Here is a 26,401-nt window from a genome sequence, read left to right on the forward strand (position 1 = left end):
CATGAGCCCTTGATCATTTATAAATCGTTATTTTGTCATATCTTGCCCTGTCTGACGTCTCCCTTCACCCACTTATACCATGTCTTCTTAGTACAGATTTGTTTTACATCTTCCACCCCTCCACCCCCATTTCCTATTTAAAATGTCCACGATATATATTTTTAAATTATGTTTAAAAATTTCTGTTAACATCTTCTTAAATCTCACTTAGGAATATAATTTATGCTAGAATTGTCAATTAATAAATATTTACTGAATAAGCTCCAGTGTGTAGAACTATGAAGATTACAAAGACAGTGAAACAAAGTAGGAAGTTAGTTATCTATTAACACTCAGTATGCTTTTCTTTTATCTTAGCTCTCTTTAATTCATATAATAGAGATTTTGGATAGGATGGCTCTTCTCTTTATATTTAAGAAAGCTGTGGATAAAACAAAATGATACACAGTACAAGATAGAAATGGAATTTATACTAGTCACTTTAGGGTAACGATGGTGTTTATTCTAAGGATACCGGGCAGTGATGCAGGACCTTGAGGCTGTTGCGTTTTTCAGATTATCTTGTTTCTCTTCTCTGCCTGCTGACTTCAATCTCTCCTACTATTGATCAACGGGAACACCAATAGTCTCCAAGCTTCATAGGCTAGTTTAGACTCCGTAGGGACCCTGTCTGGCTTGATCGGAGTCAGTTTCCCACTCTTGAATCAATAAGTACGCTAAGTAAGGAAGAGCCAGGAAGGATCAAATAAGAGATATGACCACTCAGGTTTCACTTCTGGGATTTAGGGTTATTTCTCACCGTGACCTTAGGTAGTGCCACATCAATTAGTGATTCCAAATCTGACATTCTTGTCACTATCTCCACTATATGGTGGTATCATCAAGGAGATTGACAATTGCCGACATATTAATAGATGGGGTAATAGGCTGTGTTAGACCGGGTTGACTAGAGAAATAAATAAAGAGACAGTCATGTGTGTAAGAGAGAGCTTCATATCAAAGAGCAATTGTATATTGAGAAAACATCACAGCCCAGTCCAGATCAAGTTCATAAGTCTGATAGTAGCCCATAGGTCTGATGCTCGTCCATAAATCCCTCTTTAGATTTAAGCAGCACATGCAGTGATGCCCAATGAAGGAAGATCACAGGCCGGTGGTTGGAGAGTCTTGTGGATCTAGTGGTGGTGCAGTCATCTCAACACTGGCGCTGGTTCCTCCAGCTTTCTTGAGTGTCACCTCCACAGGCGGTAAAGCAGAGAGAGAGAGTAGCCCACCTTCAGGTTGAAAGAGGAAGTTCCCAGAATCCTCATGAGAAGGTCACACCCACAAGGAGACATTATCAAGCTGTGATCTGATGGAGAGCATAGACTCCACCCTTAAACCTGTTTAACAAGTTGACATGAAATTATGTAGCTACTACATAGGCCCTATATCAATATAGGAAAGGCAGTACAAGAATCAATAAGAGGGTTAGGTCAAGATCTAGTCTGAAGTACGTGTTACTTCAGTTTGAGTTCATGAAAAGATTTCATGAAGATAGGCATTTGAGCATTTCATAAAGATTTTGAAAGGTAAGCTCATCTTAGAAAATAAAGTATTTTAAAAATAGAGTGATCAGCATAAACAAAAGTAAGAATAACTGGCAGTGTGAATGCCTAAGGAGTACCCAGGATTCAGATCCGGAGTTTTCTGTCTACAAAACCCATGTTTTTGTTTCTATTAACACTATATCACCTAGTGAAATAAATAATACATTAAATGATTGGTGACACTAGAAATAGATGAATTTAGCAACCACTGTACAAGTACATATGTAAAATTAAAGGGCCTAAATTAGGATGGAAAGAATGGCATACTGTCAAAAAGAAATACAGATGGGAAGAGTGCTACTGTCACTGAGTGAAGGAATCCATTTTGTAGATATATGCTGTTTTTAACTCTATTAAATTGATAACAGCCTAAATTGAAACACTCGGGGATGGAACTTGGGAAGTAGTCAGAGCTTAACAGTTTGGAGGAAGATGTGAAACCACTTGTGTTTTTTAAGGGAGTATGTGTGATTAAGGAGTGGGTGTTCTACAGAAATATCCACAAATATGACATGCAGGTACAATTCTTATTTTTTATATGTCGCTTACAGTCATGTTCTGTTTTTTGTATTTCCTTCCAAAGTATATTATGCATGTCTTCAAGATTGGCAATCAAGCTGTATTTAACTTTAATATTTGTATGCACTAGGCTCAAAATCATATTCAGTAAGAAAATAAATAAAACATTTTAATGAAGTATTGCAAAAATTTTAGATTATGATGCTTTACACAATTTTATTAAGTTTTAGATGATTTTTATTTGCTAAAATGTGTGCTTTTATATCAATTATACCTTACTATTTATTTTTACCTAAAAACCTAAAAGCTCTTAGCTTTATCCATGAATATTAACCTTACCGTATTTTAGAAAAGAATCACTTTAAGTGGTCCGCAGTTCAAAAGAACTATATCATAATGCAAAGCCAAATGATCTTATTTAACATAAAATTTCATGTTCTATAGATTTTGTAGAACAGTACTGTTATATACTTACAGTTTTAATCCAAATTTGGTATCTTCATAGATTAAAATGAAAACAAAACAAAACAAAAAAACCAACCATTTCTTTTTTTTTGAGAGTTTAACGCTGATTTTAAAATGTGCAAATAAGATATTAAGTCAAGATTTCTTTTTGTTTTGAGGTATTATGATTAATTTTGGTTGATTGAGAATAGAATATCTCAATCAATCAGACATCTCCTAGGCATAGTACCTTGTGATTGGAATTCATTTCTTATCACTAGAAAATTAGCAATTTCTGAGCTCTCTTTTTGTCCTAGCTTCTGTTAGTCTCATGTGAGTAGTACAGTAAGTTTGGGGATTACATACACACTTGGTATACATCTCAGCCTGTGGACCATAGGACCAGGGAAAGGTAGCTAAAGTTTGTATTTGAATAAACTGTATTTTTGATATTTCTCTTTTTTCTCATTTACAGGGAGTTGATTTTCATATGGAGCAAACTACAGCTTAAATGTAATCCTTCAAAACAAGTTTTTGTAGATCAGTGCTACCAGCTTTTAAGAACAGCAACTAATGTGAGAGTCATATTTCCTTTCATGAAAATCATTAAAGATGAGGTAAATAGGATATATTTATCCCTTGCTGCTTAAACGGAATTTAAATGACAGTTCACTGAAATGCAAATCTTTGACAATGAAATTTATTTGATTATAAAATTCAAGGGAAGAGGATTTTAAGTTCACGTTCTCAACATACCCATCTTTTCCTCCTTGCTGCCCTTGCTCCAAGGTCCCAAAATGTTACAAAAGGTATATATAAGTGAAAATAACTGAAAAAAGAGAAAAAATAAAAAAACAGTTTATTAACCTATAGAATTGGGGGGGGGGTGATTGCTTCCATAAGACTTATCCAGGTTTAGATTCTTAACTAATTTGTAAATTAAATTATACGTAATACCTGTCTGCCCAGAATCATAGCGTTTATGTAGAAAGCAAATGAATTCTAAGACATGATGTTAAAAAATTTTCACTTTGGGGAACCTAAGGCCAGGTTTTTAAAGTGTTTGCTTGAAGTAAATGTAACAGCTTATTAGTGCTGATTTTACTTGCTTTGGGCCCACTTGCAAATGAGTACAGTTCTACACAAGACACTCAGATAACCATGAAAATGGATCCCAAAGTCCTTTACCCTCATAGAATATTAACAACCTGAATACAAACACAGGAAAAGGCCATCTTACATTTAGCTAACTCTACTTACCTAAAACTATGATTATAAATAATATTAAATAATTTTTAATTGAATGGATTGTTTAATTATATATTTAAATGATTTTAGGTATTTTTATGTTTATCACACCCATTACCACGTCATTAGATGTCTGACTGTGAACTGATCATATCATAGTATACTTGACAGCATTGTATCCAAGTGTTTGATTTTCTTTCATGTTTATTTGGCTAATTGCATTCATAGCAACATTAATAAGTAGTAAAACACCCAACACACTCAAAATTAACTTCTCTTGCCCCTAAAAATGGAATAATAAAAGAAACTGTTTTTGAACACTAATTTTCAACATTTGATGTAGCACCTGTATAGAACCTTTTATAAATACAGATATGTTTGGTTTTTTTTAAATACATTTAATTTGTATTTATACCAAAGGAATGGAACATTACTATTGAAAGTTGACAATATAAGTGAAGTTCAATAATTTATATACACCTTCACTACATATCTGGTTAATCTACAAATACATTATAAGGGGACAAATTCATTACATAAAAGGATGTATCATGATGTAAAAACATGTATAATGATAATAATGCAGGCTACAAAAATGATTTTTTATTACATGGAATTGATCATTTTGCTTCAGTGCTGTGGAATTAGGCATAGTTACAGTGATATGTGAGTTTAAAATGAGACATTACTGAAAGTATATCTGAGAATTCACAGAGAACAAAATTTTAATTTCTAGATGAGGATACTGCTAACACTGTGTAGAGGACTTTATAGTTCACAAAGCACTTTTATCTCACTTGTTTCTTATATCTCGGATGGTATTACTAAGACGAACAGATGTATATGGGAAGGTGAATGAGACTATTCAAGAGAGACTGGTAGTGGCGGTGGTGTTGGATCATACAGGGATTTAAATACAATATTAGATGTTGCTACTTCAATTCTTAAATATCCTGGAACCACTACAGAATTTCTGGTTAGGAAATGGTGTATTCCCTTTTGTGATCTTGAGATTTGAAAACTTGAAATATTGATCACATAATGATTTCATGACTCAAGATATAGAATATAGATGGTATTTTGGAGATAGAAAATGAATTCAGTTTTGAACCAGTGAATTTGAATTCGCTGTTATCTAGAAAGATGTCCCTTGGGAGTGAAAAATGGCTAAGCACTGGACTACAAACTGAAAGGCTGGTGATTTGAACCCACCACTCCTAGGTGTTTAGAAAGGCCTGGTGATCTTTCAGAGTATCACTGCCAGAAAAATCCTATGGTGCTATTATTCTATTTTGTACACAAGGGGTCACCATGAATTGGGATTGACGTGATGTAACTGATTTAGTTTTTGTGTTTTTCAAATCTAGAAAATTTTGGTGGGAATGTGTCATAGACAGAAATAAGAAAAATGGAATTCAGAAAAGGATTCCAAAGAGGACGGATTAATAGTAGGAAACTAAGATTAGTGAAGATGTACAAACATTTATTATAGGTCACTGTGCCAATTTCTATGTTAACGATAACGGAGTAAAAAAACTGAGATGTCAGTCTTGTCATCTAGTAATTTGATGTTGGGATGGCATACATAAAACAACATCTAAGTGCTTGTAGAAATAAAAGAGGGCTTCAAAATGATAGTGGCAAATTGGAACTAGAAGATAATCAAAGTTTCTACAAACTTTAGAAACCCTCTATGAGGCTCTAGTAGGACAAAATAGAACCGCTCTATTGGTTTCTGAGACTAAACCTTTGTCAGAGCAGACAGGTCTGATTTTCTCCTCTGGACGGACCAGTGGATTTGAAACCCCTCAGGTTAGCAGCCTAACATTTACCTCACTGTGCCACCAGTACTCCTTAATAGGAGGACAGGGCCAGAATGACTGGGGAGAAAACTTTCTCGTAGAACTGAATCTCAAAGAATGAATAGATCTATGGAATTCACCAACTGAAATAAATTAGGAGTATGGTGTGCAAAGGTTTGCTTGTAGAAATCTAAGTAGTTAAACAAAATTACACAGAAGGTAAGGAACTTAGAGGAGGATATGAGAAATAGTATTCTTTGTAATCTGTCATATGCAGGCAGTATACTAGCACTGCCATGGCATCAATTCTGGACTTTTATCTACCCTATCTCATTCTAAGACAAACTATATTTTTTCTCATTTAAATAAGCATTTACTCTTTGAACTATGATAGATAAATAACAGATTTCCAAATAAACTATGATGCATTGAATTTTTGAGTTATTTGTTTTAAAACTTGGATAATTTTCAGGTGCCTTTTAGTAGGCTCATTGTGATAATTTGGAAAAATTTCAAAAATTTTAGTTACCTTGTTCATGTGCTCTCCTTTCATGTATTAAAACACAAATAATACTGATAAATTGATAAATGTGTTTACATTGTTTTTTTCTGTCAGAGAATGTGGGATTTGTAGCAAAAACAAAAAATTGGGTCTTGGCTTTCAGGAAACAAATTCTCCAATAAGTGTATGAAGCATTGCATACTATAATTCATGGGGCTTTAAAACTTGAAAATTAATTAAAGTAGAAACTAAAGATGTATATATTAAGGAATTCAATGAGGTTTACTTATTATCCAAAACTACATATTTGAAATACTGTTTATTCAGCTTTCACTTCCGAGTTTTCTAAAAAGAACTCCAGTTAGTGACGAAGTCTTGGTGACATCGTGGGTGGTGCTTTTGGCTGCTACCTTAAAGGCTGGCAGCTCAAACCAACCAAAGAGTATGATGAAGTTTCTGTTCCTGTAAAGAACAGAAAACCCCTAGGAAGCGTTTCTTCTCTGCTCTATAAGGTTGGGATGAGCTGAAATAGGTACAATAGCATAGGTTTGGTTTGTTTTAAAATGCAACTAGTCAACTTTTTCTTAAAGCATTTAGCAGTGATATTTTTCTTTATACAGGTTGAAGAAGAAGGCTTACAAATTTGTGTTGAAATATGTGGTTGTGCTCTACAACTAGACCTTCATGACGATCCCAAAACTAAATGTCTCATCTATAAAACAATTGCTCACTTCTTGCCAAATGATTTGGAGATCCTCAGAATTTGTGCACTCTCAATATTTTTTCTTGAGCGTTCCCTGGAAGCATATCATACTGTTGAACAGCTTTACAAGCATCCAGATGAAGAATATAATGAAGGCACAAGTAGTGTTCAAAATCGTGTTCGCTTTGAGTTACTTCCAATTTTGAAGAAGGGGTTGTTTTTTGATCCTGAATTTTGGAACTTTGTAATGATTAAGAAAAACTGTGTAGCATTATTGAGAGATAAATCAGCAGTTAAATTTTTAAGTGAACGTACACTGGAAAATTCCACAGGCAATCTGAAAAAGACAGTGGAACGACAAGGTTTCAATGAAGGGCTTGACTGTTTTACAGATCCCACTACTGGAGAGTTTTACCTTGATGACATATTTGGAGTGCAATCTAAAGGTCATACTAATCCAAAGAAAAGCTTAACTGTACTTAATGCTTCTAAAGTAGATCACAATGTCCCCAGGCATCGGTGTGTGCTATGCAACAAGGAGTTTCTAGGTGGTCACATTGTAAGGCATGCCCAGGCTCATCAAAAAAAGGGCAGTTTTTCATGTGTAATATGTGGAAGGAAATTTAGAAACAGAGGACTTATGCAGAAGCACTTAAAAAATCATGTTAAGAAAATTCAGAGACAGCAAATTGCTGTAGCTCAACAGGAGGATCAGGCAGTCCCTGTTTTGGAAGAAATAAATTGTTCTGATTCTTCAATTTCATATGAAAATGGAAATACTGATAATAAGAATTTGGAAGTAAAGTCAGTTGCTGCTTCCACTGATGGAAACAAAGATGTCATCTCTGAGCATGTGACCGAATTCATAGAAATTCCTGTAAGTGTACCCGAAGATGTTATTGAGAACATTATTAAAATTGGCAGCTCTGATACTCAAGTTCTAGAACCTCTGCCTGTATGTGAAGATGATGATGAAGAGGAGGAAGAAGGTGATTATGAGGAAGATGATTATGATCTGAATCAAGAAACTTCAGTGCTTCATAAAATCAATGGAACTGTGTGCCATCCTAAAGACATATATGCTACTGATCAAGAAGGAAACTTTAAGTGCCCTGCCTTTGGCTGTATCAGGATATTTAAAAAAATTGGATTTCTAAATAAGCATGCAAGGACTGTACATCCAACTGATTTAAATGTACGGCAAACAGTTATGAAGTGGAGCAGAGGAAAATGTAAATTTTGTCAGAGGCAGTTTGAAGATTCACAACATTTCATAGATCACCTTAATAGACACAGCTATCCAAATGTGTACTTTTGCTTACATTTTAATTGTGGCGAGTCCTTTAAGCTGCCATTCCAGCTTGCTCAGCATACAAAAAGTCACAGGATATTTCAAGCTCAGTGTAGTTTTCCAGAATGTCATGAGCTTTTTGAAGATCTTCCTCTCCTATATGAACATGAAGCTCAGCACTACTTAAGTAAAACACCTGAGTCATCTGCACAACCAAGTGAGTCAATTTTATGGGATGGTCTTACAGACTCAAATCCTAATCATCAGGAAAAAGACTCATCTCGTAACGAGACACAAACTATTAGTCTGCCAGTTTCTACTAGCAAATTAAGGAACGATTATATGGAACCAAAGACATGTATAGCAAGTACAGAAAAGAAAGTAGACAGTTTAGCTCAGAATGGAAACGAACATTCTGATGATGCTGTTTCAGATACAAGCTTGATAGACCAAAAGATGCCTGACATAGAGCCAAATTCTGAAAATAATTGTACCACTAGTGATCAATTAATCAATGGACACAGTGAAATAGGACAGACACCTTTAATTTCATCAGATCCTGCTTTGAAAATTGACACAAATAGAACCAGGACAGAAAATGGTTCCATTTTACCGAATGTTGTACCACAAGAACTCAGTACCCTGCCAGTGTCTCAGGCACCTTCCAAACCAAATCTGACCAGTGAACAGACTTCATATGGCTTAATTTTAACAAAGCCATATGTCAGACCATTGCCTCCCAGTTACCTTGATGAACGGTATTTAAGTATGCCAAAACGCCGAAAATTTCTGACTGATAAAGTAGATGCCTGTTCGGATCAAGATAATGTTTGTAAAAAGTCAATGAAAAGATTAAGATGTGGCAAATGCCTGACCACCTACTGTAATGCAGAAGCACTTGAGGCTCACCTTGCACAAAAGAAATGTCAGACACTCTTTGGATTTGATTCAGATGATGAAAGTAAGTCTTCTGTCTTTTCAGTAGGTATATCTGGAGACATAGAAAATGCTTTAATAGATTTATATAGTTAAACAAATGAACATTGTATAGCACAAGTAATAAAAACCATTACTCTAAAGGTTATTGTAATATACATAATGACCATGAGGTGATAATCTTTTCCTGTTTTATAAATCAAGCAATGAAATTCACAAAAGTTAAGTACTTTGGGGTAGGCTCAGGCCAGTGAACTGTAGAAGAACACTTGAACCACAAGTCTTTCACACTCATTGATCATACTTTTCACTATTATCAAAAGCTTTTCTTTATTCCAAGTTTATTGTAGTGAAATGTCTAGAAACAGAATGATTATGATGAAAACATGTTTTCATCTACATTTCAGAATTTAAGCTTAGATGAACAGTAATAAAAATGAAAAATAAGCAAACAGTAATTTAAAAAGAAAAAGCAATGAAAGTTAAGCTAAGAGCAATATACTTTGAATGAAGAAGGGTATAAATTAAACAGAAATCTGACTTAGAATTTCATTTAAATCTATATTCAGTTTGAATTAACAGAAATGTTCTATTTTACAGGTGCCTGATAAAAATTGTTTCAGAAAGATCTATCAAGCAGTAGTATGAAAAAAAAAGCACTACAAGAAAATGCATCGTCAGTTTGCTATTTCCCTGATGGCCTTAATTTTAGAACGGTCTTGGATTACTAAAGATAAAATCAAAGCACATTTTCTATAATGAACTTATAGGAATGTGCAGTTTTAAACTCCTAAAGGGTTACTGCAGAACTCCCAAAGTACCAGCTATCCAATAAACCACACTTAAAATTAGTTTGTGATAATTTATAGCAGCATGTTCAGTTTCATATGTGTGAGAAAGGTGTTCAAGCGATTAGTCAGAAAGAAGAACCAACTATGGCCTTACAGAAAGGGAAGTTAACCCATTTTTTTTTAAAAGGTTGATTTATGATTAAAGTATTGTTAAGAATGAAACTTGTTTTCCTTTTATGCATCATCTGGTCATGTACTCCCTTCTGGTCAAACGGTGTAAGGAACAATTGCTATTTGGTTTGTGCTATAATTTAGAAACTGATTCATTAAAATAAAATTTGATTCATCACCATATTATACATTAAATATTGTAACTTGTTTCCAGGTGATTAGACAGGCAAGAGAAAATTCAATTAATGAATTTAAATGCCAACATTTTAAATAAAATTAAAATACATTGAAAACCACTCGCTTGCTAATAAGTTCTTGATAGGACCTTCCATTTTTGTAACAAATTATGCTTAAAAGGCAGCAGTGTCGGTTAAAAAGAAAAAATAAAGCCATCATTCTTCGTAAATAGGGTCAGCAAAAAAAAGACTCTCAAAGAGGTGGATTGACACAGCTGCAACATAGCATACGCATCAGTGATTGTGAGGGGACGGTGCAGAACTAGGTGGTGGTTGATTCTTTCATACAAGGGGCTGCCATGAGTCGGAACTAACTTGACAGCCCCTAGTAACAAAAACCATCAGTAACTGGGGAAACAGGAGGAATCTAAGACCATTTCAGGCTACACAGTTGAGGAAAACACTGAATTGCAAATTCTTCAATGTGAATAATGGTATAAGCACACTGGGATATTTCTATTTGAATATAGAATAGTATTAGGATAGTGCTTGGTGACTTATCATAAAGTCTTTAGGCATTAATGTGAGTTACCTAAGCACAGTCTATAAGGATAACTGGCTTAAAAAATATATATGTCAGCTATGAATCAGGAAAAATATTCATTGATATTATCCAATTAGGAGATTTAACTCCCCAAATAAGCCATACTACTCATGCTTTTTGGTTCAGTAGAGATGAATTTGATCTGAACAGTAATTTTTATATCTACAAAAATATTTGCATAAGAACATGAGATGTGTCGATGAATTCTTTGCCTTGGTGACCAGTAATTTTCCTAAGGAAGATTGTAACTAAATAGTCAATAAATTGTTAAAACAATACATGTTTTTAAAAATACCATTTGAAATTAGATGTTTTCTGCTTGTCCTTTCTTGAAAAGGGGAAGCCTAAGAACCTCCTCCTATCTAGTACAACTAGTATATTGTTAATCTGCAGGCATGAAAAGTACAAAAATGGAAAGGACATTTTTTAAATGGAGCTATTAATGCACCCGTAGCAACTAAATATATTCGGTTTTTCCAACTGATAACTCTTTTGTTCAAAGCAGATAATCTCATCAGGCCCTCCTATAACAAATTTCAAATTCTCAGCAATCAGATTACTGACAACTTGGGACATTTCTTCCTGGGTATCATCCAGACTTTATTGAATTAGGATTTCAAGGTCATTAAACAGCAGATGACCTAGAACTTTTTTTGTACTAATTAATTTATCAAAGAGTATCACTATGCAATTATGGTCAGAAGTTCATTCCAATACAATTTGTTGTTTTTTTTTGTTTTGTTAATGTAGCCTATATTAGGCTGTAGAATTTATATTTAAGTAATTAAAACTCAAGTCAGATTTCTTAATCCTTTCTGTCAACTATACAAAAAGTTTTCCATACTTTCTGACAATAAAAATATAGTAAATTCTATTTCAGTTCAGTTTTTAAAGTATCTGATGTAATAAAAAGCTCGTTTGAAACTTGTTTATTTGGAAATGTTTTTCTTGAACTATAGTTTTTGATTTGTACATTTTCCAAAAGTTTGAAATACCTTTTAAAATTTTATCACTTTTTTTAATAGAAGTTGTAACCACTGGCATAAATACATGCCCACAAATTTTTAACATTTTCATTAATTTCCCAGTTCACACTAAGATGCTTTTAAACATATCCCACTATTTTGTTGTCTTTAATTTGAGGTTTTATGTCTCCTTTTGTTCTAACAGAACGGTTTCTGAAAGGAGGAGGGCAAATTGGTTATATATAGCTAAATCAAAGGTTTGAAAAATTCTATTTGACCAGGTTTCAACCTCTATATATTTCTCCAATAATCTCTATTGAAAGAATATGTACATTTTAATATTATGTGTCATGTAAAACATCAACCTAAATCATTTTTGCTTTTATGGGGTACATAAACTCCCACAGTCCTAATTTGGAATTCAGAAGAAAGCTCTTTTTATTCACGGAATCTGCTGGGTTTCTTCCTACTTTGCTACTCCTGTTTCAACAATGTTGATCTTTTATGGACCAAATTTCAAACCCTTGTTTTTAAATAAAAATTTCCTTTAAGAAATTAAACCGTAATTTTCTACCGTGTTTTAGTGAGATCAAGAAAATAGCAAATCTGAGGTTTTGCTGCTTGGATGTGGTGGAGGAAGAAAAAGGGGCATTTTGTGGGCAAGGACACTGGTACTTTGGGCTTTAGCCATATTCATTTAAACCAATTAAATAATTTGAGTAGATAACTTAGAACATTCAACTTTGATTTTTTTTTTCCCCATCACACTGAAGGTTCAGCTGTACTCCTTTCATGTTTGGTTTAATACTGTATGGATGAAAACCTCAAAGATGATAGTGTTTATTTTTTAATTTATTAGGTACTGTAAAAACACTTCAGAATGATTAATGCTGCATATGCATTTTGGAATTGTTAACATGACAGATATTAAGATTCAGCAAGAAAGGAAATTTGTGCTTCCTTGTTGAACATTAAATTGTTTCACTTTGCATTTTATAAGAGTACAAGTTAAAACTGAGCCATTGAACTGCAATAAAATCAACAATAGTGTTTCATTTCAAGAAATTTTTTTGTATTGTACATAGATTTGTTCAATAAAACATTGTCCTTGTTGGTAATGAAGCGTTCAGTTTTATGTAGCAGATTGCTTCCCAAAGGAATTTGCTTTATTTAAAGCATATTAAATGCATTTCTATTATGTTTATAAGGAAATGGGCTGTTTTAGCTTCTTTACTACATTTTAAATTATTTTTTCAAACAATAGAGAAAAATAAAACTTTAAAGTTTACACAAATCCAAAATAGACAGTTTTTGGACACTGTAACATGGGTATATGTGGAAAATGCAAGTTAACAGAATTCTGGTTAATAAAGTTTCACATAAGTGGCTTCATTGTGATATATAGTAAGTGCCCTCTGCAAACTCAGGTGGAAGACCTTTCCGAGAGCAAGACAGTTGATGAATTCGTTAACTTTTCTTAAGTGAAAAACGTATAGTGCAATTTCAAAACAACAAAAGGAAAGAAACTATTTGCAACAGTCACGTGTAGATAATAGGATATAAGTGATGAAGTTACAAAAGCATTTCAGTGGGAAAATGCTTACAGTTAATTAAGAATTTGTAACCAAAAGTGATAGCCTTGGATACGAGGGGTCTTTTTCTCTTTTGGTTCAACAAAGGAAAACTTATTTGCTATAACTTAAGTGGTTGAGCTTCGTTACTGACAGGAAAATTGATCATGTAGAATAGACCTACCCAGCAAATCCACAAAAGAAAGGCGTGGCAGTCTGTTGTAACAATTATCCTGTGTAGCACTTCCACTGTCACACTGGGGTTGCTATACATTGAAATTATTTAATGGTACCTAACAGCTCATTTTGATGTGAAGAAATAGGATTGCAAATGAAAGTTAGTGAAGCATTCTAGATTTGAGAATTCTGTGGTATAAATCTTATTAATTTTAATAATAGACTTATTTTTAATAATTGACTATTGATATTCAAATGTATTGAGTTATTTAGTCAAAATTATAGGTACTCTGGAAGCAAGTGACTAAGAAGTTTCAAGATAGTAAATCATGTTGCCTTCCATAGCATAATTTAAGATTAGTAGTGATTTCAGGAATCCACTAATAGAAGGACATGATTTGAAAAGGCAATCCAATACTGCATTAAATAAAATTTTTTAATGGGACAAGTTCATGACAGTTTTGGATGTTGAACACTGGGGAAGTGGCTTTGTTTCTGTTACTGTATGAATCACAGCTACTTTGGGCCTATAAGAGATAAGAACAATTTTGACACCAACCAAGGCGCTGAAAGATTGAATAACTTGACTGAAGTCCCATAGCTAAAAATTAGGTGAGGTTGAAAAATTGGGTGACGCCTAAAACCATGTTCCATACTGCCTTACAATTTTCCCTAGAAATACAGAGCAGACGTGAACTGAATATATCCAAATGGAGTGTATAACACTTGGGGAGCAGTGATATAAGAGGCAAGATGAGTTACATGGCCAAACAGCTGATTAATGTTTTATTAGCTGCTACCCAGAACGTGTTAACAAATCCAAACCAAGACATTGAGTTGATTCTGACTCAAAGTGACCTAACAGGATGGAGTAAAAGAACTGCTTCATACAGTTTCTGAAACTAAACCTATGGGAGTAACAGTCTCATTTTTCTCGAGTGGGAACTGGTTTTTAGGTGCCTGGTCCAGCGTCATCCTCACAATTGTTATATTTTAGTATGTTGTAGCCAGTGTGTCAATCCATCTCTTCAATGATACTTTTTTTTTGGGGGGGGGAGGCTGTCCTTCACAAAGCATGATGTCCTTTTTCAGAGACTAGTCTCTCTTGACAGCATGTAAACTCACAAAGTCTCACCATCCTTGCTTCCAAGCTTTCTGGCCATACTTCCAAGGTAGATCTGTTTGTTCTGGCAGTCCATGGTACTTTCAGTAGTCTTCATTAGCAACATAATTTGGATATAGATTCTCCAGTTTTTAAAAAATTTCACATGCATATGAGATGATTGAAAATACCATGGCTTAGGGTAGGTGCACTTCAGTCTTCTAAATGACACCTTTGCTCTAACAAAAAGGTCTGATATTTGCCCAATGCAATGTCATTTGATTTCTTGATTGCTGCTTCCATGAGAATTGATTGCTGACCCAAGCAAGATGAAATTCTTGAACACTTCAATCTTTCCTCAGTTTATCATGATGTTATTCTATTGGTTTGGTGGTGAGTATTTTTATTTTTTTCACATTTGAGTTGTTCGGTGAATTAGCTGATAGTTGGCCACTGGAATGACAACTGTCCACAATCCAAGTGCTTAATGGCCATATGTAATGGCTATCTTGAAAGGACCCCTGGTGACATAGTGGATGATACTTTGCCTGCTAATCACAAGGTCAGCATTTCAAAACCACCAGCTACTCTATGGGAGAAAGATGATACTTCTACAGTCATAAATACAGTTTTAGAAACTCACAGGGACTTTTCTACATTGTTTTAAAGGATCCCTTTGTGTTAAAACTAATATCACAGTGAGTTTGAGAATATAGTGGGCAGTACAGATACAGAACATTTTCATCACTTCAGAAAGTACTTTTAGACATTTGTACTTGTCAAATCCCTATAACTCTGTGCCATTTGTCTGACTCCTTCAATCCTTAAGGTAATACCAAAGCCATTGCTAGGAATCAGTACTGACTCATAGCAACCTTATATAGAGTAATACTGCCCCACAGGGGTTCCTTGGTTGTACTTTAAGGATAGATTGCCACCTCTTCCTGTCCCATCTAGTGGGTTCCAATCTCAGCTTTTGCTTAGCAGTCTATACTGCACCAGAACTACTTAGCATAGTAATCACTTCCAAGGAGTCCATGATATCTGTTAAGTAGATGTATCTCAATTGCATCCATGTGGCTTTAATGTTATTTCAAAGACTACATTTGCAATGTGTCTCATGATATATTTAGCTGATACAAATAGGGACACACACACACACACACACACACACGAACTTAAAAAAATTCATGGGAAAATTCTATTTTCCAAATATGTATATGTATATATATATATATTCAAACTTGCCCATCTGAATTTGCAGATATGTATATTTCAGCTGCTAAATAGAAATACCCAAAATAACAAAATACTACAGTGAAAATAGACAATGTGTCAACACCAGTGGCAATGTATTAAATACAGTCTGATTCCTCCGGAGGGTTTAGTACAGATGAGCATGGCTATTTCCCCTTCGTGAATGTGGGTTGCCTGTCTTACTAATAACTAAACCCCAAACCACTCACTGCTGTGGAGTCAATTCTGACTCTTGGCGACCCAATAGGGCGAGGTAGAACTAACTCTGTTGGTGTCTGACACTTTACTACAGGAGTAGAAAGCCCAGTCTTTCTCCTCCCACCATAACAGCTAGTACTCATGGAGCTGTCAATTATCTCCCACCATACTGATCAATAGCTAGTATTTATTGAGCTCTTTCTACGATGGAAGTATTTAAACTCCTGATAAAAATGATGAGGTAAATGATATTTACCAGATATATTTAAAGATTAGAAATTAAGGGACAAACGGGTGCTTGCCCGCTGTCAGAAAGTGACCTTGGCAATGTGGCCTTCAAGTCCCTAAACTTCATGAGATTTGTACTCTCCAAGGACAATTAGGCAAGAAGCAAGGCAACACCTCATCCCCGCTTGTCTGCAAGGATCACAAGTATGAAGGCGGGCGGGCACGAGGTAGGGTACGGTTAAAAAACAAAACCTTTCATAGCACAATGTTAAATAGGACCAAACTATTTGAACACTGAAAATTACCTTAGCGTATCAAGCCCCGCTTCCACAACTCAAAAGTGCTCGGGACGTGGTGGGGGTCGGGGGGAGGGGCGGACATCCAAGACCGTAGGGACCCCTTCCATTGGTACGTCCGCCGGGTCACGGGCGCTTGCTACACCGACCAAGGCCGAGCGCTTTCCGCGCACCGGCACCGCGCCGGCCTGCAAGCCTCTCGTTTGTAAGGCTTCTGGGCGAGATCAGGGAATCCCTTTTTGCAAGCCGTTCCCCTGCGGGACGTCAGCGGTCTCGGGGTAGACGCTGCGTTTTCCCACAGGGCAATAGGCGGGACCGGGCGGAACGGCAAATTGGAGCCCCGCCTGCCCGGAGGGACCTTTTTGGCGAGCACTTCCGCTCCGGGCTCTAGAATCCCGGAGGCCTTCTGAACGCGAACACCGAGAAGGACACTTCCTGTGTCTGTTGCCCAGGCGCCGCCCTGGGGCGCCTGAGAGGCGACGTTGTTAGCGTCGTCCTCTCCCCCCTTTTTGGGGGTCGAGATGTCGGGGCTCAGCCAGCCAGAGATGGAGGGCTGTCGTAACCTGCTCGGCCTATTGGACAACGACGAGATCATGGCCCTGTGCGACACCGTCACCAACCGCCTGGTGCAACCCGAGGACCGCCAAGGTAAGGGCAGGACTTCCCACCCGGGTGGCTGCCTTTCCCCCTAACTCCACCCAGACCTTGACTTGCGGGACCCGGGGGGCAGGTCGGAGGAACCTGGGACCTGAAGGCGCCGGAGACTCCCCAGGCCGCCTCTGCCTCCCGGCTCGGGGGCCTGAAAGCGGACCCCGACAGGGTGGGACTGACAACACCCCGTTTCCAAGTTGTATCCATTACATTTTATGGACGAACGCCTGTGCTTTCGAGGAGTCCGGTTACGTGAATAGCCATTTTATGCAATGTCCTGGGGACCACGGTAACTTTCTCTTTTCGATTGGATTAGCTGAGGCCTGTCAGCTGCTACTCCGGCGTCTCCCCCCCCCCCCCCCCCCCCCCCCAAGCCTGTGAGAGGGATATCAGAAGTACTTTTTATCAGTCTTCTAGGTAAAACAGCCTCTAAAAACAGACTCCATAAAGAGAAGAGCAGGAAGTTTGGAGCCATGTTTCTTATGGTATGAGATAATTTCGTGTGTGAAATTACTTTCAAAGCCAAGTAAACATCCGGTAGAGCCCCAAGGTTATTTAAATGCCTAATCGGTGATTGTAGAAGCAAAACCAAGTTCTCAGCCTTCGCGTGAATGCCATCTCGTAACGACCCTGTAGGACAGGATAGAACTGCCACTGAGAATTTCCCAGACAAGAGATCCCTCTTGCTCGCGTGGAGCGGGCGGTGGGTTTGAACTGCCGAGCTTGCGTTTAGTAGTGCAACGCATAACCCACCACCCCAGGGCACTCCTGTAATTGGTGACCAGTGTGGGGAGAAAGATGCGTTTGAAACTTTGAACCCAGACCCTTAGACTGAAATCGTTTCAGATTTATGTAGCTCGTCAGGTTTTCTATGCTTGACATGCTCCTCATCCTTTGTGAATGTGAATTTAAAATTGTAACATGAAAATGAAATCTGTTATAGTTTATCTAAACATAAATTAAGGGAGAAGCCATACTTGCCATTATTAAGAAAATGTACAAAAGGTTTTAATAGACGTTTCTCAGAAAGGAAAAATAACAAGTACATGAGAATGTTTTGAAACTGATTGTGCAGTTGCGCAATACTCCTTGATGTGATTGAACTATGGGATGATAGGCTATCTGTATTAACTCCCAATCACGTGATTTTGGAAAAGAAAAAAGAATTGATGTGATTAAAATAAATGATTGACCAAAAAAAAAAAATCACTGCATACTGGTGATTAAATGAAGCAACTTTTTAAAAATTGGGATTTAATACATATATTATTCCATAGTTCAATCATGTCAAACAGAATTGTACAATTGCTACCACAATCAGTTTCCAAACATTCTTTTTCTACATGGACTCCTTGAAATTGTCTCCCCTTCACCCCCCACACCACCAGTGTACCCCCCAGCCCGCAAAACTCTTATTCTACTTGCTGTCTGTAGGTTTGTCAATCCTGGGTCTCATATGCTGATAAACAGAAAAACATAACACAGCTTCAAGAGGGTGACCTCCAATGACCTGGCATGTTGGAAACTAGATCAGGTCCAGCAACCAGGGACTATGAATTGAGTATATAAGAACCAGCTTTATCAAGAGTTTAAGAGGGAAGAAAATGTTCTGGAACTGGTTATACAATACTGCTTGATGTGATTGAACTATGGAATGGTATGATGCCTGGATTAGCACCCAATAAAATGGTTTTGGGGAAAAAAACCATTATTTGGTAAACCTAGTCTTTTTTTTAGACATTTATTTAAGAATGGCTAAGTGGCCCAATTCTGGCCAGTGAGTGGTGAAAGAGAGTTCACAGGAAAGATCCTATTATGTTTTTTTAAATTATTAATTGGGATTTATATATCAATCCATAGTTCAATCAAGCAGAATTGTACAATTGCTTCCACAATCAGTTTCCAAACATTCTTTTTCTTCCTGGACTCTCTGGACCCCCCCACCCCCAAATAAATCAATAAAGCCCCTTATTCTGTCCCAATAGGCTCATTAATTCTGAGTATCATATACTGGAGAACAGAGAAACATACAACACAACTTTAAGAGGGTGACCTCTAATGACATAACACCTCTGAGTTACACCCTACTATCAAACAAACACAAAGAAAACAAAATACAGAAAATGTTGAAAACCAGATCAGGTCCAGCATGCATCAGACGGGGGACTGACAAAGTTTTCACTGTTAAGTCAGGTTTATCCCATTGATCTTCTGTAGTCATTTCTCAGATTCACTCAACTTCAAAAGGGTGACCCTGAGCTACTTGTTGACAGCACCTGGAAAAGTGTAAATTACATCTATCGATTTGGAGCTCAGTTTTCAACTTTTTTTAAAATCCCAGCTCAGAAGATTCTTTTATCTAGAATATACACACTCTCCCTGAACTCTTTTGGGGATCTTTTTAAAAATGCAAATTCTGATTCAGTAGCTCTTGGATTGGTTCAAAAACACATTAACCAGCGAGCTCTCAGATAATGCTCATGCTGCTTACCCCTACGTGCATGGAGAGGCTTTAATGAGAAGGCTCAGCGGAATGGTGCTGGTAATAAGACAGTGCACAAAAGACCTACAGAAGGGTGGTTTATAAAACATTCAAAACATACCAAACCGAATAAAAATGTTTAGGGACACGTATTTGAGCTGTGCTACTGTACTGTTGTATGTGTCTTCAAGTTTTGCTATTTTTAGAGTGAATAAAATAGATTTCAAAAATACCTGTACACTTAAAATATTGTAATTTATACATTTTTATGAGTTGTATATGAATTTATGTCTTTACAGCAATAATTTTTCTGGCAGCATTATACTTTCAAAATGAAGTGCTTTGAAAGTATTTTGACAGACACGTCTATTGTCGGAAGGAATTTTAAAAATTAACCTCTCCCTGCTTTTAAAAAGTAATAATGGCATAAACAATAATTATAAGGGTTTATTAGTAGAGACCTTGAAAAAAATTTACAAGTGACTCGTGCTATTTCTATTAACTTTTGCTAATTTTTTTTTAGATGCTATTCGGGCAATATTGGTCTACAGTCAAAGTGTAGAAGAACTTCTGAAGCGTAAAAAAGTCCACCGAGAAGTAATATTTAAGTACTTGGCAACACAGGGGGTAATCATACCTCCAGCTACTGAAAAACATAATCTCGTTCAGCATGCAAAAGAGTACTGGAAAAGGCAATCACAGCCGAAACTGAAAGACACACCGGAGCCAGTTGCGAAGAGAGAAGCCCTCCAACTCTTTGAAAAAGTAAAGTAGATCTTATAGCTAACCATTGTTCTGTTTGAAATGGTCAGATGATCCTAGATCTTGAGGGAGCATGGTTCATAAAATTTTATTGGTGTTTTATAACTTCGGCGTTAGTGTTATTTTAAACCCTCTTTTAAAAAATGTCTGTGGTATCGCAGACATTCGCTGGGAAAAACTGTGAACAGGAATGCAATTGATTTTTTTTAGGAACTAGATGAAATGCTTTCCACTGTGTAAGCTTGGCTATTCCGGTTTCATTGTTCCTCCACTGAATTGAATGTTTTTTTAATGAACCTCTGCATAATCTGTAATTTTAAAAATTACGAACCACACAGTTTTAGGGCGAGAGAACATAAAAGGAAAGCATCTTCTAAAGGTTTTCGTACTTACTATAAGGAAAGGAGCATTGGCACTGAAATTACATAAGAGTGGCTTCAAGATTTTGTCTTCCGTATACTATGTATGTGGCAAATCCCTCGACCTTCTTCATAAGGGTGCGAGGTGGCCTGTTGTGATGATGGAAGGACATGGCTTTGGAAGTGCCGAGCAATTGAGGGCATTAAGCGCTGCAATGATTAGTGTCTAGCCTGCCACATAATATATTTGTAGTAACATTTCCTTTGAAAAGGTTGAATTAATATAAAAAATTAATCCCAGTGGTAGAGGATAATGTATTTTGAACACATTGGAAGTGTTAAATAATAAACTGTTAAGTGTCTAAAGATGTGAAAATCCTCAAGTTTTATTGAGGTATAATTTATATGCAATAAATTGCATCCATTTAAAGTAAACCATTTGATAAGTTTTAACACATATGTGTGAAACTGCTATCATAATTGAGAAATGGAACTATTCTGGCAGAGTAAATGATCCTATAAATCAGTATTAACCATTTGCTTATGCTTCCATTTTAAGAGGCTTTGTTAATAAGTTAAATTTGTAGCTATTAAACTGGGAAGATTCCAAATCAACTTTTATCTTCTCTAAAAAAACAATTTTACTGTGTGTGCATGATGAATTCACTGAGCCCACGTGTAGTTTCTGTTTCTTTTACTATTATCAGTATATTCAAATTTAGTTCTGAAATATGCTTAATAGAAATGGGTATAATGTTTAGAGTAAGGTGTGTATTATATATATATTTTTTTTTTTTTCTTATTTTAATCAGCAGGAAACGCAAGATAAAAAAGCTGAAAAAGTTGATATTCGACGACTAGGAGAAGAATTTTGTCATTGGTTCTTTGAGCGTCTTAATTCTCAGAACCCTTTGCTGGGACCACCACATGCTGACTGGGGACCACAGCACTTCTGGCACGATGTCAAGCTCAGGTTTTATTACAATACATCAGAAAAAAATGTGACAGATTACCATGGAGCAGAAATCGTGAGCCTTCGTTTGCTATCACTAGTGAAAGAAGAATTTCTTTTTCTTAGTCCCAACTTAGATTCCCGTGGACTGAAGTGTGCGTCGTCTCCTCACGGGCTAGTTATGGTTGGGGTTGCTGGCACTGTCCACCGAGGGAACACTTGCTTGGGCATTTTTGAACAAGTTTTTGGACTCATCCGCTGCCCTTTTGTGGAAAATACTTGGAAAATCAAATTTATCAATCTGAGAATTGTTGGAGAGAGTTCACTTGCTCCGGGAACATTACAGACACCAAGTGTTACATTTGAGCCAAGTGATTTAGAGGCCTTTTATAATGTGATCTCGCTTTGTGGGACCAACGAAGCCCGACTCAATGGAAAGCAAACAGTGGATAGTGGAACTGGAGACCAAGCTTTCTGCACTGGAAATGAAGCACTGTTGAGCAAAAGAGAACTGAGTTCAGCTCAGAAGCACTGAGTATCATCGTTACCACAAACACCTTCTACACAGACACTTCCAAATACCGTCTCAGTAATGTCCAATTGATTTCAATTGCCGACAAACTGACATGCAAATACTTGCCTATTTCAACATGAGTTGTAGCCAGTGTTTTGAGAACATAATGCAGTTCATCAAATAAATCCCACTTAGATGTTATAGCTGATTGTGCGCCTTAGAAACAGGGGAACACTTTCATTTTACTCAATGCTTTTCAAGTGGGAAAGGATTAATAGTATTCAGAGCTTCAGCTTATATTTCTTCCTTGCTTTTGTGTAATTCTAGATAATTAGATATTTCACAAATGCATCTTACAACAGTATTGCAAAACAAAACAAAAAAATGTAGAGTTATATGTCATGTTTTCATTTTAGAAAGCATGAAAGATAGGATGTTTCTAATGCAAAACACCCAATAATACAGCAATTGGAGAAAATACACTTGTTTAAATATTTGACAAATGCTTTTCAGCTGTCTGTTACAGTGCATAGGAAATATCTTAGATAACATTTAACATTTTCTGAACTATTTGGGGAATGATAAATGCTGTTCCCAAACAGACCTTATTCTTACTTAAGTCTTGACAGTTTTATAGAGCATTTTTGTTAGCACTTTGTGAAAGAGACATACTGTTGAAATTTTTTAAAAGATGTATTAGGTTTCTAACTTTTAAACAACTTATTCTTTCTTTTAGTTAATCTTGAAAGAGGTCACGAAAAACTGCAGTGTTTCAATATGTGCATGCAGACATGTATATAGATACATCATAAATTAGAATCATTGGGAGTTAACTGCTTCTAAATTTCTTTACTATATTTGAGTTACAGGTTGAGTTCCCAGATTAAATCCATAATTGCTCAAAGTTCAAAATCCTTACCACCCAGCAAGTGTATTTAGTTTTAATTTACAGAAGTGCTATTGGAAATTGTGAGAATGTATTATACATGTGAAGTTTTATCTAACTGCTCATGATCATCTAGTGTGATTGATTGAAGAGCGATGGAAGCAAGAGGAAAAAATGTCTCTTTTAAAAATAATTCTCTGCCGTTTATGAGGAGTGTAATCTGATGTGGCCTAAAACAAGAACCTAATAAAGGAGGGAAATCCCCGTTGCTTGCTGTAATCGTAGTGCATTGCTTAGATTTAATTTACGTTTGCCTTATTCGTAGATAATAAAGGTTAGGCTTCCAAAATAAAGCAGATGTTACCACTGCTTGCTAGACTGTTAGTGTGAGATAATTAGTTAATAAAGAAACAGCAGTTGACAAAAATAATTGCCTCTTACACTTTATACACATTCAGGTCACAAATCCACCTTTACCCTTTCTATGTTTATTGAGAGAATGAGTAACTAAAGCTAAATTGTTTCTTCTGCCTTAAAGCCTCCACTTATTAAGTGCAATAGATATATATCCTAAGTTAAGGATAAAATCTTTAAAAAACAACAACAAAAATCTGTTTTCTTTGTGCAATTCATGTCAACTGCTGCATAGATGATACTGAATTACTTCTAGTTATCTTAATTATTTTGTATCAATAAAACCACAGTAAGAGTCCAACCGCTGCATTGTTACTTGTAAAAAACACCAAAAGTTCCTGATAACCCAAATTTCTTTAGAATTGAGACGGTTTAATTCATGTGAAGGTTTAATGTTTGAAGAAATTGGTGAATCAGTATAGAATGCTTACATACAGTGAAAAGTGTTCCTTCTCTAGATCTAGGCTTGTCAGCAGGGGTGGATTGTGGTCACACAGCTCATTTGCATTTCATATGTGAATACACGGAAACTTTTAGACCCCAAAGTAACTTAGAATTGGGAGACTCGCCCTAAATGTACTATTATATTATTGTTTACAGGGTCTTTCTGATTTTCCTCTTATTTTGAGGAAGTTTATCCATTGTTTATTAATTTCAGCCCAAGTTTAAAATTTGTTCTCATTAGAATCTACTTCTTTTCTGTTAGAATGTTTCCTATGTACACTATTCTATTTATTTTGTAGTTGTCTTCATTGTCAGTGTGATCACTCTGGTTCTTAATTTTCAGCCTTGTAAATTATTACTCTGTGGACTACAATAAATGGGTGGCGGTGTCTTATACGTTGATCTCAAGTTGATCATCTGTTGCTGGTGGGGATTTTCTGCTCAAAGAAATCTCCTTAGTATATTTTGTACAGTTGGCATGGTTTTTACAGATTTCTTTAATTTCTCCTTGTCTAGAAATATATTTATTTCTCCTTGAGGGGAAACTGTTTTGGATATAAGGTCCTTGGGTGTTAGCTTTGATTTTTAGTTTTGAAGTTTCGTGTCACCGTATTGCTGCCGTGTCTGCTTGGCTTCTGAAAAATCAGAACTTAGGCTTACTGTTTCCCTTTGTAGTAATTTCATTTTTCCTGGGCTCTTCTCCTGATTCTTTGTCTTTGATTTTGGAAAGAGTTCTTATGCTATGTTAGGGTGATTTCTGTCCTGGTCTCTGCTGTTTGTGTGCTTTCAGCTCCCAGCGGTGCTTGCTTTTCTTCTTTGACGACAGGGAAGTTTTTCCCACAGCTCTTGTACAATTGTCTCTGCTTTTTTGTTCGTGTGGTTTGATTCTTTTTCTGGTATTCCTGTCACACCTTTTTTATTCCACTTGCTGGTGTCTCACATCATTCTTATATTAAGATTTTTTGTTCCACTTGTGATTGCTGTCTTACATTGATATGCAAGCCCACTAAGTCAGTCTTCCATGGTTTCAATTCTGTTGCTTTTGCAAATTATTACCTTTTCCTAATATTTTAGTATTGATTTCGATTTCTATTTATTGCTTTTGTATGTTTCTTAAGTTTTCATGTCTTTTGTCAGATTGCTCTTGTATTTTCCCCAGGTTTTTAAATTTGGTTTATTTGTCCATTATGTGCTCCATCTTTTCCACCATCTGTTGAAAGTACCGAAGAATCATTCTTAGGAATTTCTTTTCCCCTAGTTCCAATGCCTTAGCTTCCGTAAGAAGGCCCTCTAGCTCTCTATATCGATCGCTTCTTTGAGTCATTTTGGCTTTGTATGAACTAAATTGTCTGTTTTCTCCAAGACTTCATTTTGGTTTGTTATTTGATAACCAACTGCTGGGTATGTTTGTTGATAAGATGATACTGGAGTGGGTGGTAAACCTTGCCCAGTAGGTATAGCTGTTGGAATGTTGAGGGTGACTGGGCTGTATGGGGACAGTTGTCTCCATCAGATAGAGACAGTAAGAAGAAACACCAAGCCAGAACTCCAAAAACAGAGTTAAATTCACTGCCATCAAGCTGATTTCGACTCATCGTGACTCTGTAGGACAGGGTCCAACTGCCCCTGTGAGTTTCCAAGACTGTCATTATGGAAGTAGAAAGCTGCCTCTTCTCTGGAGGACCGGCTGGTGGTTTCCAACTACTGGCCTGGCAGTAGCAACCCACCATGTCACCCACTGCAAGCCCAAGGCTCTGCAGGCCAGAACTCGCCCACTTCCCGTGATTTCTTAATCAAGATCCTGCCCCAGGTCTGATGTCAAGGCACAAAAGGCTGATAGGGAGTTAAGGGTAGGGGTGACTTCATCCCTCTCGTCTCTCCTGGCCGTTGATCAGAACGCAAACAAATCCCATGCCAGAACTGGCAACTGCTTTTTGTCAAGGCCCTGCTCCACAGCTTACTTTTGTGGTTGTCAAGGCGTGTGAGTGATTAGGTGTGATTTTGCCTCGTGCTGGCAGTTTAAAAGAAAACCAACCTCCTGGTTTTTGCATCCTTCACTGGCACCAAGTCGCGGAGGAAGGGCGGGATTGTAGCTTCCATGGCTGCCAAGGGCTTGGATGTACGGGCTGCTGACCAGACACCAGGAGCTGTGGGGAACCAGGGACGCTCAGTTCACCCTGAGCCTCCTGTGGGGTGCAGCAGGCCTGCCTGGTCTTCCCTTCTTTCAGACACTGCTCGTAGCCTCGGGGCGCAGAGGGCTGCTGGCTGCAAGAGGGTGGGCCTGGTCACCTCTCAGTCAACCAGGAGGGTATGAAGAACAAGGAGAGGCCCCCTTGGGCGTCAGAAGTTACCCTGCACTGTGAGTGG

The 26,401-nt window shown here is 36.7% G+C and overlaps 2 protein-coding genes and 1 long non-coding RNA gene across 6 annotated transcripts in view; 2 read left to right on the forward strand and 1 right to left on the reverse strand.

Moving 5' to 3' along the window:
* ZNF654 (zinc finger protein 654) overlaps positions 1-12,859 on the forward strand; it is a 60,430-nt gene extending 47,571 nt beyond the window's left edge. For 2 of the 3 annotated variants that reach the window (XM_045286244.1, XM_045286242.1), the window contains 2 exons: positions 3,028-3,169; positions 6,725-12,859. In XM_045286244.1, the coding sequence (XP_045142179.1) occupies positions 3,028-3,169; positions 6,725-9,130 (2,548 nt within the window). In that variant the 3' untranslated portion in view covers positions 9,131-12,859. The remainder of the gene's footprint in view (positions 1-3,027; positions 3,170-6,724) is intronic. The other variant, XM_045286243.1, reaches the window with a different exon arrangement.
* LOC123521247 lies at positions 3,279-16,860 on the reverse strand. The gene is made up of 3 exons (XR_006679719.1): positions 16,580-16,860; positions 9,008-9,089; positions 3,279-3,381 (listed from the first exon to the last, which is right to left on the reverse strand). It is a non-coding gene; the product is annotated as an uncharacterized LOC123521247 (long non-coding RNA).
* A 149-nt stretch (positions 16,861-17,009) lies between these two features.
* CUNH3orf38 (chromosome unknown C3orf38 homolog) lies at positions 17,010-23,891 on the forward strand. Of its 2 annotated transcripts, none has more exons than XM_045286260.1 (3): positions 17,010-17,218; positions 20,227-20,468; positions 21,640-23,891. In XM_045286260.1, exons 1-3 carry the CDS (start codon positions 17,092-17,094, stop codon positions 22,309-22,311), a joined length of 1,041 nt encoding a protein of 346 aa, XP_045142195.1. In that variant the 5' UTR covers positions 17,010-17,091; the 3' UTR covers positions 22,312-23,891. The 2 variants fall into 2 exon arrangements, with proteins under 2 accessions (XP_045142195.1, XP_004706560.1); XM_004706503.3 differs by having other exon boundaries at positions 17,011-17,218; positions 21,637-23,891.
* The last annotated feature ends 2,510 nt before the right edge of the window (positions 23,892-26,401 follow it).

This window comes from Echinops telfairi, unplaced genomic scaffold (assembly GCF_000313985.2).
Source record: "Echinops telfairi isolate 266 unplaced genomic scaffold, ASM31398v2 ScPeMD7_6;HRSCAF=24_1, whole genome shotgun sequence".
NCBI classification, from domain to species: domain Eukaryota; kingdom Metazoa; phylum Chordata; class Mammalia; order Afrosoricida; family Tenrecidae; genus Echinops; species Echinops telfairi.

What these genes read in the sequence shown, in the direction of transcription:
- CUNH3orf38 (XM_004706503.3), top strand. Translation starts at nt 17,092, where the DNA reads ATGTCGGGGCTCAGCCAGCCAGAGATGGAGGGCTGTCGTAACCTGCTC. An exon ending in GCAACCCGAGGACCGCCAAG is followed by an intron (nt 17,219 to 20,226) that starts GTAAGGGCAGGA and finishes ATTTTTTTTTAG; the next exon opens with ATGCTATTCGGGCAATATTG. An exon ending in CCCTCCAACTCTTTGAAAAA is followed by an intron (nt 20,469 to 21,636) that starts GTAAAGTAGATC and finishes TATTTTAATCAG; the next exon opens with CAGGAAACGCAAGATAAAAA.